Source organism: Crassostrea angulata, chromosome 10 (assembly GCF_025612915.1).
Source record: "Crassostrea angulata isolate pt1a10 chromosome 10, ASM2561291v2, whole genome shotgun sequence".
NCBI classification, from domain to species: Eukaryota; Metazoa; Mollusca; class Bivalvia; order Ostreida; family Ostreidae; genus Magallana; species Magallana angulata.
Window position 1 is genome coordinate 42,388,618 of NC_069120.1, and position 20,953 is coordinate 42,409,570.

Here is a 20,953-nt window from a genome sequence, read left to right on the forward strand (position 1 = left end):
AGCAAATGGATTCTTTTTATAAAAATGGAGGTTTTTATAGATAGCACCAAAATAATTATAATTTCCTATTTTCTCAAATTGAACATATACATAGGTCTTCGCGTAATTTAAATTCCATTGCTACTCTATATGGCGATCACTTTTTTCATTGATTAGGGCCCGTATATAAAATCTACAATTCCAGATGAACTGGAGGATCAAGTATTTGAAGTAAGAAAGGGGAGGAGTGTATGATTAGGAAGGTGTCTGGCTGGATTCATGTCGACGCCCTCAGGCTGGTAGAACCAGGGGTTGAATTTAAGAGAACTTGAAGTCTTGTTGACAAAACAAACACCTGTGTTAACTCTACCCCATGACGAGAATTGATTAAGTTTTAAACATCTTAATTTATTTAAAATTAGAGGCTTGAAGTCAAGCCATTTTAAGACTTCTTTTTGATGCCTTTAATATTTGATGTTTTAAATAAAAGTAGTGAAATAAAAATTGTTTTATAAGTAGAAATCAAGCAATCGCTCGGCTAAAGTTGTAAACGTATTTAAAATCATCAAATTCTTGTAAGCCACCAACCCCCAACAACATAGAGCTCCATATTTAATTAAATACATACGTATCTCCTTTTAAAACTCTGATCAGACCATAAGTTGTCGGTACTCTGCAAGTTAGTTGGTGGAACATAATCAAGATGATACAAGTATGAAGACGAAGAACCAATTTTTTCATTTTTGTAGAAAATCATCACAATCACAGGTTTGTTGGACTGAATATAGAAGACATCAAATTCCTCTTCCATCGGAAAACGTCTGATATCACCGCCTTTCTCTATCAGCAAATAATACTCATTTCTGGAACAGCTGCATTCTGATTGGTTCAAACCTACTACGTGTATGAGGGTATTACTGTCTGTAGATATTACTGTCAGTTGTTCTTCTGAAGAGTATTTGGAGGTTTTGTTGATGGTGAATGAATTGCCAGACACAGGCATGAGATGATTTATGACATAATATTCATTATATTTGACGTAGCAGTGTACTGATATGATGTGACTTGCAATTATAAATGCTTGGTTCATATTTATCTCGTCTTCGCGTATGCTTTGTTTAATAAAACTATTTCCATGAGAAATAATTTTATTTTTTCCATCAAAAGTAAAATTAGTTCTGTCAAATACATTTCCAACACCGCAAATTGCTCCACTGAATTGACTTCCGATTGTTGTGGAGATTGGCAAGACAGCAACATACTGTGTTTGCAAGTTTTCCACCGAGGGGATCGAAAAGTCGTTTGAAATTTGCTGCGTGTCATTACTTTTGTAATGACATTTTATCACGTTGATTTTGGTATTAAATTTCATTTTAAGAAGAAGTAAATGTCCAAGTTTGATTTCCACGTTTCCGGTTGTGTCACTCCACTGCATTCCTTTATCGTAAGAGAACGACGCCTCACCGTCGTTCATTATCGGACAATGCAAGATTAGACTATCATCATCGGGGGTCGGGATCACAAAGAGAGTCTCGGGATTGTCTGATAAGTTAAAATAAAGCAGAAAATTTTATTTAAAAAAATCACAAACTTAAAAGTCTGAATATTTAAAAAAAAACAAAAAATCAAAATGCTGATGATCAGAAAATCCATTTTAATATCATTTACATTAATTTGCTCTGTTAGCCATGTCTTGCCTATGCTGTGAACCAAATTATTGTCTTTAAAATTGTTTAATTCAGGTATAGAATCAATTTATTTCGCTCAAACAGTCTGTTGTACTGTTCTTCACAAACAATTTAGAAACTTGATAATTAAAATTTGTTTAGTTTGATTATCAGGATTCTTAATTTTTGACTTCGCAAATCCATTTTTAATTGTCAATTTCCCCCATAAAATTGAAATTTAGACACAGTGATAATTTTAAATAGAATATTTAAAATTAAAATAATGGACTATAGCAAGAACTGGGAAAACATGTTTTATTTACAAAATAATTTATTGTATATATTTCCTCAGAAAAAAACTAGACTTTGACTCGCACTGCGTGCACAGGTTGGCATTGCATATGATAACGGACATTTCACGAAAAAAAATACATCAACACACCGTATTGTTGACATTTACGTAACCAAGCTTTAAGCCTACAATAATGCTATTAATTTTGCTACACCCTGCTTAGTTTGAATAATCTGTGCCTCGAGACAGGCCTTCATCACAGTTAAAATGCCTCCGACAATACTCGTAATGTATAAAAAAAATTGCAGAATCGCTCGGAAAGGATTTTGGAGAAAAATTAATGAAGGTGCATTGAAAATAACAGTTAAATTATTCATAACAAACCATTTTGAAGCTGCAAATACCTTTTATCTAATATTTTAATTCATATTAATGAAGAATTCAACACTTTTTCACCAACGTTTTTTACTCGCTTCGAATTTACACACTATGTAGCCGGATTTTCGGGATTTTTATAAAGGAATTTTCGTTGATAATTAATAAGCGAAGCTTGATTGAGAAAAAACAAAAAATAATTGGTAATTTTCAAGTACCAATGATGTTTAAAACATATAAAACAAAAGACAGTACTCTTCCGATTTCTAGGTATTAAAGCCCAAAAATTCGAGTCTATTATTTAAAATAGTAGTATAGAAGATGAATTCTAATTTCAATGGATGGAATTGATATCTTTATACAACTCATACCTGGACTGACTTTGCAATCTGTTTTGTCTAAAAGGCAGAAAAAGGTAACATTTCGTAAATGCATATACACAATCATGTACAATATAGATTTCTTTAAAAGATTTGTATATACCCATAATTACATGTTTTAATATATGGCTTAATTAACTCAATATGTAAACGTGTCTTTTAAGAAAAAGTCTGAATAATTAACAAAAAAATCTAATTAAAAGTCTGAATAACAAGAAATCAAATCTAAACTATGAATACCAAAAAATCTAATAAATCAAAATTTGGAATAACCAGAAAATCGGGTTAAAAACTATTAATTGTTTGATTATTAATAAACAGAAAAAAAGGCAAAAAATAAAATAAAATTAAAAGTCTAAATAACTAGAAATAAAATTTAAACTATTATAAATAACCAGAAAATCTAAAGTTTGAATAGCCAAACATCGATTTAAAAATCCTTCGTTAATTAAATGTATAAATACACATGTACAATATAGATTGTTTTTAAATAAAAATGTACACATCTGTAATTAATTATTTAGAAATAAAGGTTAATGAATGGGTTAGCTCACAAATGAAACATGTTATTTAACCCAATTAAATTTAAAAAAAAATTGTTTTAGAACATTTGAAGTGGACTGAAAAATAATTTTACATAAATGCTTACTAATAGTTGTACTTTTGTTGTTCATAAAATCTGAAACTGATAAAGAGCATAATGTGTTAATGAATATTCACAATGATAGCCAAGATGCTTAAAATATAATAATTAATACCAATAAGAGTATACGTGCAACAATTCTAAAAAGGAGTTTGTTTTTGTTGCTATTTCTTCATATAGGGCGAAAAATTTCACAAAAACAAAATAAGGTGAACCGTAAAACACAAGCTCAACCTTCAATATAAGAATGTTAGAGTCGTAGTTGGGATAAGCCATGGCATGTGTGATTTTAAACGGTATACTAGTAGTTATTTAAACAATAATCAAAAATTCTTTCTTTGGTGATTCATGCGGGATATGAAGGTGGCGACATTGCAGAAAAATAACCCAGGTTATGTAATTTTTTTTCTACAATGATTGCTACCTTCATAACTATCCTTTAACAAACTGATAAATTGATTTAAAAATTAAGTAAAAATCACTACACTACTGTTAATGTACATCAGTACGTTAGCTAAAAGAATCAGCCAATTCACCTAAATGCATTTTTAAACACTTTTTAGCAATTTGTTTGAAAAAAGCAAATAGAAGAAATTACAGACAAAAAAAAAATAATAAAGGAGGTATATTCTTTGAAGGAATTGCCACTGTGTCCGCATAATCTTCTATAGATTGTGCTGCCTTACTTCGCGTGCACATCGAACACGTGTTTCTTTTTTACAGAATGCACACGTTTGTAGAGATAAGTTAATAATAGGAATAGGAAACTAATATGGGGTAGTTGGAGATGTATAAAAGTGAAATAATGCGTTTATATGAACTCATGTCAGTTTTCAGGTGATAATGGACACCTATATTGTGACGTATTTACTACCGAAATAAACAATCAAGTCAAGTATAATTTTACATTTTTTTGCCCAAAAATTGTTTTATTATAAGCGTACAGTTATAGTTAGAGCGATAACTACGATCCTTTAACTCATGAAATCAAAACCCACTTGGCCTTTAAAAAATTACCATTTCAAAACTATTAAAATATATTCTTTGCTTTAATATTGTTAACTTTGAAAATTCTTTAACATTGAATGTATTTTGACAAAAATGTTCTTTTATCCACATCGAAATCAACAGGTGTTCAATGCAACCTTAACTCTAATTCACACGAGGAAAAAGAAAACGATATCTTGAAACAATATTTTTTTTTCATTTATGACAAGTAGTAAAACAAAGACGTTTGTAAACTTACAGCAATCTTCTTCATCTACCTGGTCGTTGTCATTGTTGTCTATTCCGTCCCCTGGTGTCATTATAGGCCAGGGGTTGTCTGTCTGAAAGATTAGGTTTTAGTTATCATTGTAATAGACTATGTAAAAGATTGTTTTAGTTTATTAATATTCAATATATTTTTTCCTTTCTTGGTTTAATGTATGTGACCATTTTATAGATTTTTATATATTTCCAGGCAAAGAGGAGTCATGTGAGTTTTAAGTAATTGTGATATTAACATTAAAAATGAATTATTTTACATAATTGCAAGTGATCTTAGATGTCAACTGTGTTAAATAAGTTTAAAAATGATAATAATTTTACCGACTAATATTTCAATAAAACTTTTTAGAGATCGATTTCTTATTCAATTTTTAGAATTCAACAAAAATTCCTCTAGGCATAAAAATATATATATATATATATATATATATATATATATATATATATATATATATATATATATATAACCTATATAATATTTAAAAATAGTTTAAACCTACCTTGGAATCGTTCCAATTACCACAGTTTGTTCTGGGATACAATGGTTCAGATGCACTTGTGTGCATCATTGTGCATCCATATACAGTATCTGGCAACGTGTCAAAGCTACCATTATTATATGTATATTGCGACAGAGGCACCTTAAGGCTCCCCTCCAAACCAGAATTTTTCAAATACCCATATTCAAACACAGGGGAGTTTTGCAGAGTGTTTTTTTCGACGCTGTATTTTACAGGAACGATATTGACCATCACACTCTCTGTTTCGTTGACGGAGAACAACACATGAGACACAGATACAGGTTTGGATGACTTGATCGTCACCGGAAATGTCCCCATGATGCGCCTCTGTATGCTGAGAAATCTATTTGGAACAATGACGTAATCATAACCCAAAATGTGGACATCAGTATTGTTATGTGCAGTTTGAATGAGAATAATCTGCTTGTCGTCTGGATTCCCAGAAGGTAACACCACATAGTGCTGACCCCATAGTTTAATTGGAAGAACCTGTTCAGTCAGTGTTATGCTAGGAGTTGTAGAGACAAAGTACAGAGCCATCGCTCTCGAAGCATTCACAAATGTTCCAGCGACGTCACATTCAAACCGTAAAGCGTCTGTTTGGTGGGGTTGAAGTTTTAAAGTCAATGTACCATTTAGACATGGTATAGACGTGTATCTATCATATTTTGGGTATTCAATCTCAATAGTAATATTTTGATCAGAGGGATTGACAACTATCAGAAAATGATTTGATTTCGATCCTTTCAAAGCTGTTACTATATACTCTTTCCCCAGGAGATCTTCTTTTAGGAAATGAAAAAAATCTTGTTTGATTTTCCCGAATATTTGCGACCGAGATGTATCCTGAGGTAGGAAGAATGTCCGTAAATGTTCAACAGATATCTCACTTTCTTGGTATATTGCTGTGTAGGGGGAAAGCAGAAAAGAGAAAATGAAAAATACAGAATTTGTCAATTTGATCAATATCTGACTGGAATTGATTTTTAAGATAATGAATCGATTTTAGAAGCGCTTTCGTAAGAAACCATATATATATATAATATATATATATATATATATATATATATATATATATATATATATATATATATATATATATATATATATATATATAACGATGTTGAAAGAGCATGCATAAAAGAAAAATAACTTTCACCACAAAAACCATACGATTTCTCATAAGAAAACCTAACGTTTTAATGTTACTTTTAACATTTTCAAAACTGAGCCTGCTTACTGCATTGCAATTCCATGTGAAAGGACCATTGATGTTTCTGTACATCAAGTTCCACTTACATAACACAGGAAATTTAAGCGAACAAAATTTTGAAATGGACTGTGAAATACTTAATTAAATGATATTAAAATAACAGCTACAATATGTCTAATTATTTCTTACCGGTTTGCCCAATAAAGGATTGCCCATTCAAACAGCTCGCCAGAAAGGTAGACACAGCAATAAACTAAATGGATAAACAAGAGAAAAAAATCTTTTTGTTTCAACAAATTTCGACATCTTACGAATGTCTATATCAATAGGGACGAAGTTACTCGGTTTTTATGATCTCAATTAAAAAGGGCAAATCCAAAAGTTCACTTAGGGTTCGAAAACAACGTAAAAATAATATTTGTGTGACTATACAGAAGTTAAGGACGTTAGATCCTGCAATCAAAAGTCTAAAAGTTTTTTTTCTAAAGTATTTCTTAAGAATCTACACACATAGCTTAACCATAATTCAAAAAAAAATTTCGGGTCTATAAGCTTAATTTGGCGCTACGGTGTATTTGATATGACCTTTCTGCACTGAAAGTGCAGATTGCACTGATGAACGCTATTTTTATTATTTACCAATTCATTAAAATTATTTAAAAGTCTCAAACTTTTTCTTAAATTATGATAAACTTGTCAGAGAAATCTTAAAATTTAAAACAAAATGTATTGGTCTATTATGTAAAATTTGAGATATGGCATGAAATAAGCTGATTTAGGCAAAAATTGGGATTCATTTTTCCTTGACTTTTAAGAAATATAAGTTAAATTTGCCAATATGTGTCAATAGAAATATTGAAAATTTGTAAAATTACGTTTTTCGTACCAAATGAAGAAATCCTAATGCACAAACTATCTGGAAATTTTGTTTTCCCTGAAAATAAGGAAGCTAAAGTGACAGTACTCTAAAACAACTGAGTTATGAAAAATGTTCATTTTCTCCTTTAAAACCCTCCGCCACAAAAAATAGCCCCATACTAAACTCTGTAAATATTAAATTTTCCTTTACTATTTTATTTAAGATAGTTTAGTTGGCATTATAAAATTTGAATTTATGAGTAGGATCAATATAAGATGCATAATTTCTAGAATAGAGGTGACCCAAAGTGGCTACCCAAAACGAACGAACCTCTTTGAATCAGAGCGGACAAGGGGATAACGGCCGAAATCCGAATAGAGGATAGATCAAGAAGAGAAAAGGTTTAACTAGATATACTACCAGGGGTTAAACGGTGGAAATAGGGGATATCGTTAGTAGAAATATAGAAAAAGCGATCCTATGAAATTGTTGCTTCTTCTAATGTACGATATCAGGCAATATCAAGTTCAAAACAGGAGATATTTAGTCAGATTACGTTAAACACGAACAGTGAATATTCAGTAGAAGTAAACTAGTCCCTTAAAAGGGGTACTGTATAGTTGTTAGAAAGAAATTGGGCACACAAGATTGTAAGTTTGCAGGAATCATCGACTTGAATCAAATGGGATTTAAATGTCTAACACTTCAAAATACTAGGTATACTAGTTTTGAATAAAAAATGATTATTCCAACTATATTATGTTGAGAGTTTTAAGTACACGTGGTTTTAAAAAATCACAAGCTTTCTAAAAAGGGCAATGCTAGGTATACCGATATATAGTTACATTGCAAATGATAATGCATACAAAACACTGCATGTTTGTACTCACAAATCCAGGACAAAACTATTGAGCCATACGAGATTTTACATTATGCAGTATAAAGTTGTGTTTGAAAAAACATTGTCATATCTCTGGACTTTGTTTTTTATCCTTCAATTTTTTTTTAAAAAGTACATAATTGTTTTTCTCTGGATTACCTCTCCATCTTTTTTTTTCAATTGTACTGAACACATGATTGATTCAGTATTTTCTAAAGTTTGAACGAATGCATGAATAGAATAAATTGTCATTGGCAAATAATTGAGTGCTTCAAAGTCTATAAAATATATACAATCAGTGCGAACATAAACCATATTGAGTTAGGTTTGAATCACTGTTCAAAAGATTTAATAACATAATTCTAGAAAATGTTGCATATACATGAATGTATTAATATTTTTTCTCTCGTAGTCGTAGAAAGAATTAACAAAAAAGTTTTAAAATATCTATACTTAACTTAATTAAAATTAATGAAGTTTACAATAAATTACATGAACAATTCTTCAAAAGCAGCACAATACAAAACTTTTAAATAAATATTTTTTTATATCTATTCTTCCAAATATAAAAGATATTAGCATTCAAACAGCATATACACACTGCATGCAGATTGTTATTATTGCGAACACAATCATTGTTGAACGTGTCAGGGGGGTTAAAACCTTTAGCAATCAATAATATCTCCTGAAACAAAAACCCACGTATTCCTTTGAGATTTAAATCTGTTACTAAGGACTTGTGATCAAAAACAGGGGAACAATTGAAAATCAATGTGGCCACTGTGATTGAACGCTCGTGAAGGATGAATTATTTACAGCGAATTTTGATCGCTTGGTTATCGTAAAGATTTTACTTAAATGGTATATATATTCTCCAGATAAAGAGATCGATATGCTGTTTTTTATTATAACGTTGACATAATGTGAAATAGTTTCTCTAGTACAGGAAGAGTGTATCGAATGTAAAAAATATTAATAACTAGATACGATCTCGTTACGAGTAACGAGTAGGTCTTCCGTTCAAATTTTTAAAGCTGCTTGGTCCAATTTTATAACAAATTTTATGCACGCTTTTAAACGATGGTTATGCTAAGTATATGTATAATAATAGACATTGCATTAATTTTCCAAGTCACTTAAGCCAAATTTCAATGAAGAAAAATACGTACAATATTTGCTAACAAAACAAACGACATAAAAGGGTACCGCGTTATTTCGCCTCATCTTAAAATTCACCCCTGACGACGAGATGGGTATGGTTGTATTACGACTTTGACATCGCTTTAAATAAAGGTCGAAATGATCAGGCAAATTACAAATAAACATGTGTACGTTTTGTTCGCTAATATTTCTGAAGTTTGCTTTCTTTACAATCGATTCATAGCATGCGGATTAAATAACCCCAATTATTCGGGGGACGAAACCAAACGGTTTCCTTTTCTAAACATTCCCGTGATGCATTTTGGTTTGTTTTTTCGTTTGCCAAAAAAGAAATAATTTTATTTACTTTGAATATTTCTGACTTTAAAAGGAGACTGATTCTGCTGGTGTAAATAGGAGAAAGTCCATAACTTTTTAAGATAAATGGTTTGTTTAGAAAAAAAATGATACTGTCATAACGAAGAAATCGGACCAAGCAGCTTTAAACAATGCAATTAAAATATCAATGAAATTTTATAATTCCCCGTCAAACCATCCCTTTCAAATAATGAATACGATTGACAATATCCTTTACAATGTTTAACAAAGTGTTTTGCTTTTTCAAATACAGCACATTAAAGATTTAAGATTTTTGTTCCTTAAAATCCATAATTACGTCATCTGGGAGTGTGGCAATGAATTTTACAAACTGATATTGTTACGATCAACAACTTTGTTTTTTATGAAGCATTACAAAATCTTGATTGTTTTTAAATTATGTGTAAGAGATTTTACGAGTGTCTTGGCGCCTAATTGAAGGGGCCAGCCCCTCTTTCTTGAGTGCATTCAAACAGTCTCAATTATGTGTAAGAGATTTTACGAGTGTCTTGGCGCCTAATTGAAGGGGCCAGCCCCTCTTTCTTGAGTGCATTCAAACAGTCTCAAGAATGCTAACATTTTTTGTTCTTACACCTATCTAAAATTGTTGTTCATTTTTTATATGCAAATGATTGAATTTTTAGGGGCCTGACTTTTATATCCTTAATAGGGACATGCATTTGGGATTTGAATCGTGAATTCGATTAGTTTCATCAATACAGACATTTTCTCTTCTACAATGCTTTACAAAATATGCCACCTTCTCTAGATATATTGCGTCAACGTTTAAGTACTTTGGCTCCTAGAAAACCTTCTGTTCATTACGAAATAAATGGTCGTGGTTATGATTTTACCTGATAGATATAGTTTCGATTAACAACTTTGCTTCTGTAATATATTACAAAATCTTGATTGTTGTTAAGTTATTTGTAATAGAGTTTACGAGCCCCTTTTTCTTGATTTCCTTAAAGAGGTCTTAAGAATACTTAAATCTTTTGTTCTTACAACTATATAATTTTTTTTTCATTTTGAGATACAATTAATTGAATACTTTAGGGGTAAGCCCTGTAGAACCTCAGTTGGGGCAAAATGGTGTTTTGATTCGTGGAATTCATTAGAATCATTAGATATATTGCATTAAAGTTTAAGTACTTTGGCCCCTAAAAAAACCTTAATACGTAATAAATGGGCTTGGCAATGATATTTTCTGATAGATATTGTTACTATAAACAACTTTGCTTCTATAATGCATAACAAAATCTCTATCATTTTAAAGTTATTTGTAATAAAGTTTACGAGTGTTTTGGCCCCCTAATTAAAGGGGCCATCCCCTTTTTCTTGATTTTGATGGAAAGAACTTTTGATTATTTACCACTTTTGTAATATATGTCTAAATAAAATATCTACTGATAAAAAGATACAGATCAAAACGTATGAAAATTTTGAATGAAAATTCGTACCCAATTTTCGTGCCTAGGCGAGCTCCAAGAAATGGCGCCACTGGCGTAAAACAACATAATAGTGCACAACTTCAAACAATAGAATACCTATCCTAAAATTACATAGTCATATCTCTAATAATTTCTGAGATCAGCTCTGCACAAAAAAAGGTCGTAAAATGTACAAAATGTCCGATAAATCGGTACTGGAAGTGACGACAGAAAAAATATCAAAATTGTATTAAGTTTTCATTAAGTCCAATCTGTTGTGAAAAAAAATGGTCAAAATCGGTCAAATAGTTTTCGAGAATTCGCGTGCACAAAATTTGTGGAAAAAAATAATAACTAAATTTTCGTTACGAGTAACGAGTAGGTCTTCCGTCTGATTTGATTTATATGATACAATAAAATATCGATACTCTCTGCCAAATCTGAAAACTATTAAAACTATTTTTTTTGTCTCGGGACCGGACACGGACGAACAGAAGATAATAAAGAAAATAAAAGCTAGTATTTCTTGCACGTTAGCTTAGTGTACATTACTGTTTATCAGGTTAAATGAAACACCCAAGAAAGTCTGTTAAATCTGTTAAAAACATGAATTGTTTAAACCCTTCCGGTGAGTACCGGAAGTGAGGATTGACAAAATAAAACACATTAAACATATCTTCCATTAATTTTCTATCATTTGTCTCAACCACTTACAGTGACTTAAAGCTCGGGGTTACAAATTTGTAAAAAGGAAAGTCACCTACAATATTTGAGATATCTTACCGAAAGTAGAGTAACTTTGCCTGTTTACCAGTGTATAGTTAACAAATATAAGATTTATACTTCTATATTCATTCCATGTAAGATAAATAAATAATAAAGAAATGATAATTTTTAAGAACTTTCGGTGAAGACCAGAGGTGACGACGAATAATGTAATAATAATAATGTAAACACAGATACATACATAGGGCTATCATCCCACAGAGTTTGGTTGTTCAAGTCGTCACCATTTTTGAGATCTCATTGAGTCAATATTTTTTTGACAATCAACAGGAAACGGACAAACGGAAATGTTTAATGAAAATAAATGTTAGTATTTCTTGAACATTAGACAGCTGTTCTTTATTGTTTATTAAAATTTTCTAATTAAAAAAATAGTTAAACTTTCAAACAACTTCATTTGTTTGAACCCTTCCAGTGAGGATCGGAAGTGACGGTTGAGAAAATGAGACCAACCGAATGTAAAATACAAGTCACGATCCATCATCTGTCGAAAAATTGTTGAAATCGGTTGAATAGTGTTCGAGAAATCGCGTGCACAATATTTGGAAAAAAAATAATAAGAAGAAACAGTACGAAAACAATAAGGTCTTCCGTTTCCAACTCGATAGGATCTCGTTACGAGTAACAAGTAGGTCTTCCGGTCTATTTCTGTTTTAAATGATACCATGATTAATCGATACAATTTCAGAATTAGCCCCCCCCCCCACTCTCAGATAATGTATAAAAATCTTTAATTACTTTATAAATTGATGTAGCAATGAAGTTTCCAGATAGATATAGCTACGATCAACAACTTTGCTTCTATAATGCATAACAAAATCTTAATCGTTTTTAAGTTATTTGTTATAGACTTTACGAGTCTATTGGCCCCTAAATAAAGGGCCAGCCCCTTTTTCTTGATTTTATAAGAAAGAACTTTTCATACTCTACCATTTTTGTTAAATATGTCTTAACAAAATACAAACTGATAAAAAGATACCGACCGAAACGTCTAAAAAATTTTATTCAAAATTCGTACCCAATTCTCGTGGCTAGATGAACTGCAAGAATTGGCGCCACTGGCGTTAAACAAAATAATTGTGCACAACTTCGAACTATGGTCAAACTATCCTGAAAATTTCAAAGTCTTATCTCAAAAACATTTAAAATTCAGATTGTGTCACATCATCTGTGAAAAAAATTGTTGAGATCAGTCGAATAGTTTTTGAGAAATCGCGTGCATAAAATTATGAAAAAATAATAATAAACAGTGCGAAAACAATAAGGTCTTCCGCTGGAAACGAAAGACATTAATAATAAGAAATCGTACGAAAACTATAAGGTCTTCCGTTGGATACGGAAAACCTTTAAAATAATAAGAAATCGTACGAAAACTATAAGCTCTTCCGTTGGAAACGGAAGACCTTAATAAAGAATTGAATATGCTTCAACATCGTTAGACAAAAAAAATATGCACCTTTGAGGAACGTTGTAATATACTTAAATATTTAAAAGAATTAATAACAGGCCTAATGTTGTTTAAACCTTTCTCCGCGAAAGGCGAGCGGTGGCATTTAAGACTTTTTGTAGAGATGATGCTTTTCTTTAGTCTAAACGAAATTCTTAATTTTATTAAAAAATATCTAGAATAATACTATATGTAAAAATACATCTTACAGTTGAATGAAAACTGCAGAAACCCCTCTAGTGTCATACAAAAATGATATTGATTTCTAAGAGATGACTGTATTACTAAAAATCATTACTCCCCCCCCCCCCCCCCCCAAAGCAAAAACAGAAGATCAAAAAACCAACCCCTTAAAAAAAGAACCAAATAAACAAACTTACCTCGTAAATCATATTTCAGACCTTCATATGTATTTAAAAAATATCTGACATGAATCCGGTTTTTAAAATACTTAAAATGAACAATGTTTCATATTTACGTCATAAATTCACGATGATTATATATGAACATATAAATAATTCAGCGGGACCCGGCATATCTGATATTGATAAAATAGCCATTTTCATGTACGATTAGATAAATTTTTTTTTTAAGGGAATTCAAATTGAAAACAAATGCATAATTTATCAAACCATTTAAAAATAAATATTGATTTTAGAAAAAGGGATTTTAATTTGTTTAATTAACAGACATCAGGAAAGCATCTAAGCAGTTATCAGTGATAACTCACGGCAAGTCTTACATTTAACTTCTGACAAAGGCCATTTTGTCAAAAAATTATCGTTCTCGTGAATATTTGCCCTTCTCCGATTGGCTCTTTCACACTTTCGTGAATAGAATCTCCCCTATGATATTCACTGTAAATTATTTATATTGTTGCACAACGTTTTGTTCTTATACATGTAACACTCTTTTCTTCCTTTAAAATTATGATACTTAATTTTGATAGCAGTTCAATAACTTTCATTTATATTCAGTGAATATTTGTATGGACAATCTGTGACGTTCATTTTATAATAACACACATCAAACTTGATTATTGCGTATGTGCACAAATTAATGCTCTTAGTCGTTTTGCATGAATTAAACAGTTAAAGTTGATGAGACTTTTAAAACTTGCTAAACAACTGATACGCATATTTTTTGGTTAAAAGTTGGTAATCAATGATTACATATGTTATGCCCCCCAAAACTATGATATGCACCCAAATTATTAAACAGCTCAAACGCGCGATATTGACTTAATCTACTCAGCTTGGTGTGTTATAGGACGAACGATATTGAAAAATGAGCAATCAATGCTTAATTGCCTTGGACTCAATGCTATAAATAATATATGTCACATGGTTCTGCCTATGCTTTTTTGCATGGGTGAATCTTGTAACATCTGTTTTTCGTTAATATTATGGCATTCTATCTCAAGGCTTTATTGCAAGGGGGTGAGAAACAAAGGCTATTTTAAACACGCATGAAAAATGGTAAAGTATAAATACAATGTTGAAAAAAAAAGATTCATTGAAACTGCTGTAATTTAAATTTTGGGATTTAAGAAAACGTCAGTGGAGAAAGAAAGTGAATTCTTTATCTCATTGTTTCTAAGATTCTTACTTTGAGAGGGTCTTTTGAAACTGGGCGTCTCTTCAAGGACCACGTGTTGCAAGGTTTGCAAAAAGTTGAAAAGGTGTGAGAGAGGAAGATACCAGAACCAGATACTGTGGAATCATTAAATTCGTAGTGCCTCAGTCTTCGTGGTATTCGTGGGTAGCCCTCCCCAACAAATTCAAATCCTCAATGAAAACAAATTAATAAAGAGTTGTCTTTGTTACTGAAACAGTAACCGACGCATCCACAAAATTACATACCGCGAATGAACAAAATAGTCACAGTCCACGAAAATTGGCCCCCACGAAGTTAAATGATTCCACAGTATTAGTCCTACCTTACATTAAAGCTGACAAAAAGTCATGAGTATATCGTCGCCATATTATCTGCTACCAGTTCTCAATTGGTTTACACGGTTTATACATGTATACCGTTCAAGAGAGTAACGGCCGGTTTGTTTACGATTAAGGCGTTCAGATTGCACGGACTATAATTTACTTTGAATTATATCGTATGTATAAAATTGACAAAGCCTGTATCTTGTCGAAATTTCTTCATTCTTCAGTCTCATTTCTTGACCGGAAGTGAGCCAGTTTATTACTTCGCTTGTCTTAAAATATCTTTGTTATTTTTTATACAGTTTTAGATGAACACTAGAACACTGTTTTAGATCAACTATAGATCAGCTTAGATCATCTTTATTTTGTAACGGAACAAAAAAATCTTAAAATTATAAACAGCAATTTCATTTTAGCATGTAAGCATTGAGTATTTATTAAAAAAAGATTTATTGTATTTAAAATCGCAGTTGGTAATTGTACTGGATTATGTTATTTTGAAATAAGGATGTACTGTGTGAAGGTACCTCACTATATCAAGACTTTTTTCAGACACTACACCACAAGGTTTTGTTCAATCGTATCAATCGATTTGGTTCAATGTATAAATCAGACCTCAGTGATTCAAGTATCGGGCTTATGAACCGCAGATAATAAGTCCGAATCCGCCTGGGGCTTTTGTTAATATTGAATAAATACAATTTTTGAAAATCCTGTTTTTTAATTAATAAAATGCATATTTTTGCATATTAGACTTATGTACTTCCTATGCATCATGTTATTTATCTTCTGCCGATTTCGAAAACTATATAAAGGTGTAGTGAGCCATCTTAACGTCAGCCTAAACAAACTATTTTCACGGTTTTAAATTCCAACAAACCTTTAGAAAATACGGACTTTTTAAATATTCAAATGATAGACTTTTCAGTAAACAGCGTTTAGTCATATATGTCCATGGAAGGCTAGACTGACATTTCATTAAATAAAATATGGCAATATATACTGTTTTACAAGAATTGCATCTTATAGTTGAATGAAAACTCTATAGAAAAAATGTCTAGAATGAACCATAAAAATGGTACTAATTTCTTAGAGATGAATAGATTAATACAAATCTAAAAACAAACGTACCTCGTAAATCATGTTTCAGTCGTTTAGATATTTAAAAAAGTATCTGACACGACTCCAGCTGCGAAAATACTTAGAATGAGCTATGTTTTATTTCAACGTCAAAAAATCATTTGATGACAATTTATGAACATAGAAATAATTTAGCGTGACCATGCATATCTGATATTGAAAACTTGCCTTTTTAATGTACGAATATTGTGTTTCTTTCATCGAAATTCAAAGGCAAACTAATATATAAAAACAAAATAGTGTTTCTCTCATGGGAATTCAAATGACAAACAAATATATAATTTATATAAAACACTTTATTCAAATATTGATTTTAGATCTAGAATTTAGAATTAATAGACATTTCCAAAGCATCCCGCTCATTATCATTGAAAACTATGTTTTATATTTACGTCAACAATTCATATAATGAATATTTATGATCATAAAAATGATGTAGCGTGACCAAGCATATCTGATATTGAAAACTCTCCCTTTTCATGTACGAACACAGTGTTCATCTATATGGGAATTAAAAGGACAAACAAATGTATAATTTATATAAAACCTTTTAGATTTAAAATGTAGAATTTAAAGTCAATAGACAGAGTGTCTAGAGAAATTTCATTGGAAACTCACGGCAAGTCTTACACTTTCTTATGCTTTCTGACCAAAGGTTATTTTGTCTCAAATGCCTTAATACAAGACTATAATTTTTTATAAGCTCATATACATTTCGGTCTTTTTTAATTAAAATTATGATACTTAGTTTTGATATCTACAACAGCAGTTCAACTTTTATTTATATTCAGTGTATAATTTCCTTGATGTTTGCATGGGAAATCTGTGACGTTTATTTTTTTCTCAATACCACACATTAAACTTGATTATGGCGTATGAACACAAGTGAATGTCGTCTTGCGTAATTCATCAATCTTAAATAGTTAAATTTGATGAGCGTTTTCAACTTGCTAAAAAAACTGATACGCATATTTTTTGCTGTGTTGAAACACTGCTCGAAATTCCTTGAATTTTATATCTGGAAACTTTTAATCAACCAGGCGTCCCCAGTCAACAAACCAGCCACAAACAACCCCCCGCTCCCCGCCCACTTGCCTTTCCGACGTCAGTTATGTCGCTTGAAACTCTCATTAAAGACCCTGATCGAGAACATTCACTGGAATCATTGTAGGGTTTTCAATTTGGTTTTACATTATGTTTTAAATGTCCTAGACAGCCTTATAATTAATTACCACAGATGCCATATAATTAGTCAACAAAGAAATAGATATATGCAGGGTTGCTGGCCCCTTTTACTTACTATCGACTTAATAAACTTAGACTTTCCCTTTTAGGTATATCATCAACAAAGGTCGGTTCTTTTCGTCTAATTTGTCTCAAAAGCTAGCGATAGTGTGAATTATTATATTGATCACAAGTATTGTCTAGTTAGATATGCCCCTATCATTTTAAGGAGCCCTTAGAATGGTAAAAATGTTCGGTTCAGATGCTTTAATGGCTCATTTGTACATCAAGAATGGTTTTTCGCTTAATTCCTGTTCACCTATCTAATTATCAGATGCTGGGTTACAAGATTAATGATAATTTATACTGACAAGTGTATTCCATTTGGGTATTCATTAAGTTGTGCTAAATTTGAAAAGTTTGTTTCTTTTGTAGTAGTACCTACTTAAATTATTTTCAAATCATCGGGTTCGTTATTCATTTTCTCTTTCATCTATTATTAAACGTAAATTCTTATTGGCCAATTCTGTTAAAAGTGTTCACTATTGTTTAACAAGTATATAAACCCGAGCACATTCGTGCGCGGGGCTTCTTCTCTGAACCTTGCATCAAGGTACGAAGTCGCCTCCTTTTGGCAAATTTAAGTTGACTCAAATTCCATATTTATTTTGGGAAATTATTTTTTTTCTTTAAATTTTCGTTATTTATTTTGGTCACTAATTAAGGTACACTAGCTCCTCCTCTTAATTAATTATTGTTTAATAACGAATAAATTATATTTTCAACTTATCAAATTCTTCTGTTTTTCTTCTTGTTAATAGCCTTAACAGGCGGACTCAAAATTATCTGGGTTAAATATTATGTAAAAACACAACGCGAAGTCAAAATATATTCATATACAGTAGTGTAAAAGACCAAACTACTACACTTTTTTGAAATAAGTATTAAGAAACATGAGTCTAATAACATTATCTAGATTATCTAGTGTAAAGATTTACCAGTCTTTGTGATGAGGTGCGGGTTCCAGAAGATCAACCTTGGGTCCTACAACAAGATTAGTATTATCAACTATTTTGAGGCATTGACAAAGTAGCAGATTAAGTAGCAGAGTTTGTTAGTATTCCTTTGGACATATATGGGTCAAATACGTCAACAACTCAACTGTTTTATAATCCGTAAAAATGGTGACCCTTTACGAAATCTAATCACAAACTGGTCTTGTTAATTTCTGCATTAGAGCATTCCAGAAGTTTGAGCATTTGTATGGCGCTTGTATGATGCCATTGCTGAGCTTAGCAAGCCTTATCACAAATGTAGAGTCTCCGTGGAAATGAAGTAAGATATAAAAATGTGGCTCGTATTCTTAGAGTCATTCAATGGTATAACTGCATATAAGTAGGTAGACTGGACCATGGACTTTCAATCAGAATGTTCTCGGACAGTGCTGGTTCCGAAAAGCTAAGGTGTGGGGCTTTTTGGGGGGAACTCACTGGGCCTTTTCAACATGGCTAGAATCCTGGAAAGGGTCAAGTATATTTAGGAACATTACATTTTTAGAATTGGTTCCCATAGCCATGGCATTTTCTATTTGGGGTATAGAGTTGGCGGTAAAGAGAGTAAACCTTCACACAAATAATGTAGCACTTGTCTTTATTTTAAATACTAAAACACCCAAAGCACCCAAATTCATGACTCTCTTCAGAGTTTTAGTTCTTAAGGGACTTGTGCATGCTATTCATTTTTTTTGAAACATTTTATTGAAACTCTTTTACAATTTTATATGGTACAGGAAAAAAAATAATATAATCACATCATGTACATCAAACACAAAACAGCTATGTAAATTTTACTTATAGTAATAATTGTAATGGATATTGGGTTCTTAGGTACTATGATATATAAATAGTGCCTGTTTGGGAGGGTAACAGTTGAAATTGACACCCCGAGAAAACCATTGTCAACCGACGCGAAGCGGAGGTTGACAATGGTTTTCGAGGGGTGTCAATTTCAACTGTTATCCTCCCAAACAGGTACTATTTATTTTGTTATACTGAATGTCTTAATTTTTAAGAAAACATCACTGCTTTTAGATAGGAATAACGTGAATTCTAAGGCGAACCGTACGCGCATGATTTTCGCGCATGTAACAATTCGTAATGTTACCCGTTGCTAAGTGCGTTCCTAACGCTGAGGGTAATAGAACAGATTATGAACTGCGTCTAAACCAATCAGATTTCAGGATTTAACATGAACGTATAACAACAGCTAATGTATATGCTACCTACAGCAAATAACAAATGGCTTTCCAATCTCTTTCATATTCTGTATTTGCAGTTTTGTTAATAGCATAAATTTCTGAATAAGGAATCTGTTAGCAATTATGTTACCTAAACTAAAAAAGTTTAGTTTTTGGATAGGTTTGAATTTACAGGAAAAATGTATTGTTTTACAATAAGTATAAACAAGTTCTGAACTCTGTATAATTAGGTCTTTCCACCTTTTAGGTGAAAGACCTTTTGTTTTTCTTATGTTTTTTATTATTAGGTCTTTACACCACAGTGTAAAGGCCTATTGATATTGTTCTGTTTCTTTTTCTTTTTCTTTTTCTTCCGTAAGCAAAAATGATTTTTTGTTTCGCGACTTATCGAAACGCTTTCATTCACGTCTTACTGCTTTCGGAAAATGATAAGGGCATTTGACCCTGCGTCTTGAAAACACCTCGCGTTTCGCTACTATTGACGCGTGCAAGTAAAAGTTTGTTATCGCTACTCCTCTGAAGCCGCGACACTTGCAAGTTGCAAACCTTCGCGGATGATGTCGGTCAGAAGTGTAGTTGCGTCTCGCCAAAAGACAGAAGGTTTCGCAGTCTCGTCTTAGAACGACTGCCTCTCAAATTTTTTAATTCTCATGAAAAAAAAATATGTAACGACTAAAGGTAGAGCCGCGAAACCACTTGCGATGGCTTCCAGGAACTTTTTGGCTGCACCAAAGGTCAAGGTCAAAGGTCAAGGTCATCTGAAAACCTGTGTATTCATGAGTTTTCGTATCTCTTTTGTTTAGGGTGATATAGAGAAATTTGATCAAGGATGTAGTAGGACGTCTTAACACATTTCAAAATGTAGCCCTTCAGCTCCCATCTTGTAATAGTTAGTGAGTAATTGCCCCTTTTGTACGAAATGCTTGTTATCGCTACTCCTCTGAAACCAAAACAGGTAGAGACTTGAAACGTTTACCATTGTCTTCATTACACTTAGAAGTTTCTTCAATCTATTGATCCCAAAAGGGTCCAACGTCCCTTTCTGGCAGTAATTCCCCTTTCAATTTCATTGATTTCACAAACACATTAGAAATAAACACCCCCCCTTTTTTTTATGAGTGACCTTGACCTTT

The 20,953-nt window shown here is 31.7% G+C and overlaps 1 protein-coding gene across 3 annotated transcripts in view; it reads right to left on the bottom strand.

Annotated features, from left to right (window-relative positions):
* Positions 1–13,737, bottom strand: part of LOC128166086 (uncharacterized) — a 30,861-nt gene extending 17,124 nt beyond the window's left edge. For all 3 annotated transcript variants that reach the window (XM_052831005.1, XM_052831007.1, XM_052831004.1), the window contains exons 1-7: positions 13,640–13,737; positions 6,529–6,592; positions 5,106–6,031; positions 4,583–4,664; positions 3,343–3,378; positions 2,685–2,711; positions 608–1,521 (exon numbers count right to left, since the gene is read on the bottom strand). In XM_052831005.1, the coding sequence (XP_052686965.1) occupies positions 608–1,521; positions 2,685–2,711; positions 3,343–3,378; positions 4,583–4,664; positions 5,106–6,031; positions 6,529–6,592; positions 13,640–13,651 (2,061 nt within the window). In that variant the 5' untranslated portion in view covers positions 13,652–13,737. The remainder of the gene's footprint in view (positions 1–607; positions 1,522–2,684; positions 2,712–3,342; positions 3,379–4,582; positions 4,665–5,105; positions 6,032–6,528; positions 6,593–13,639) is intronic.
* Between the last annotated feature and the right edge of the window lie 7,216 nt (positions 13,738–20,953).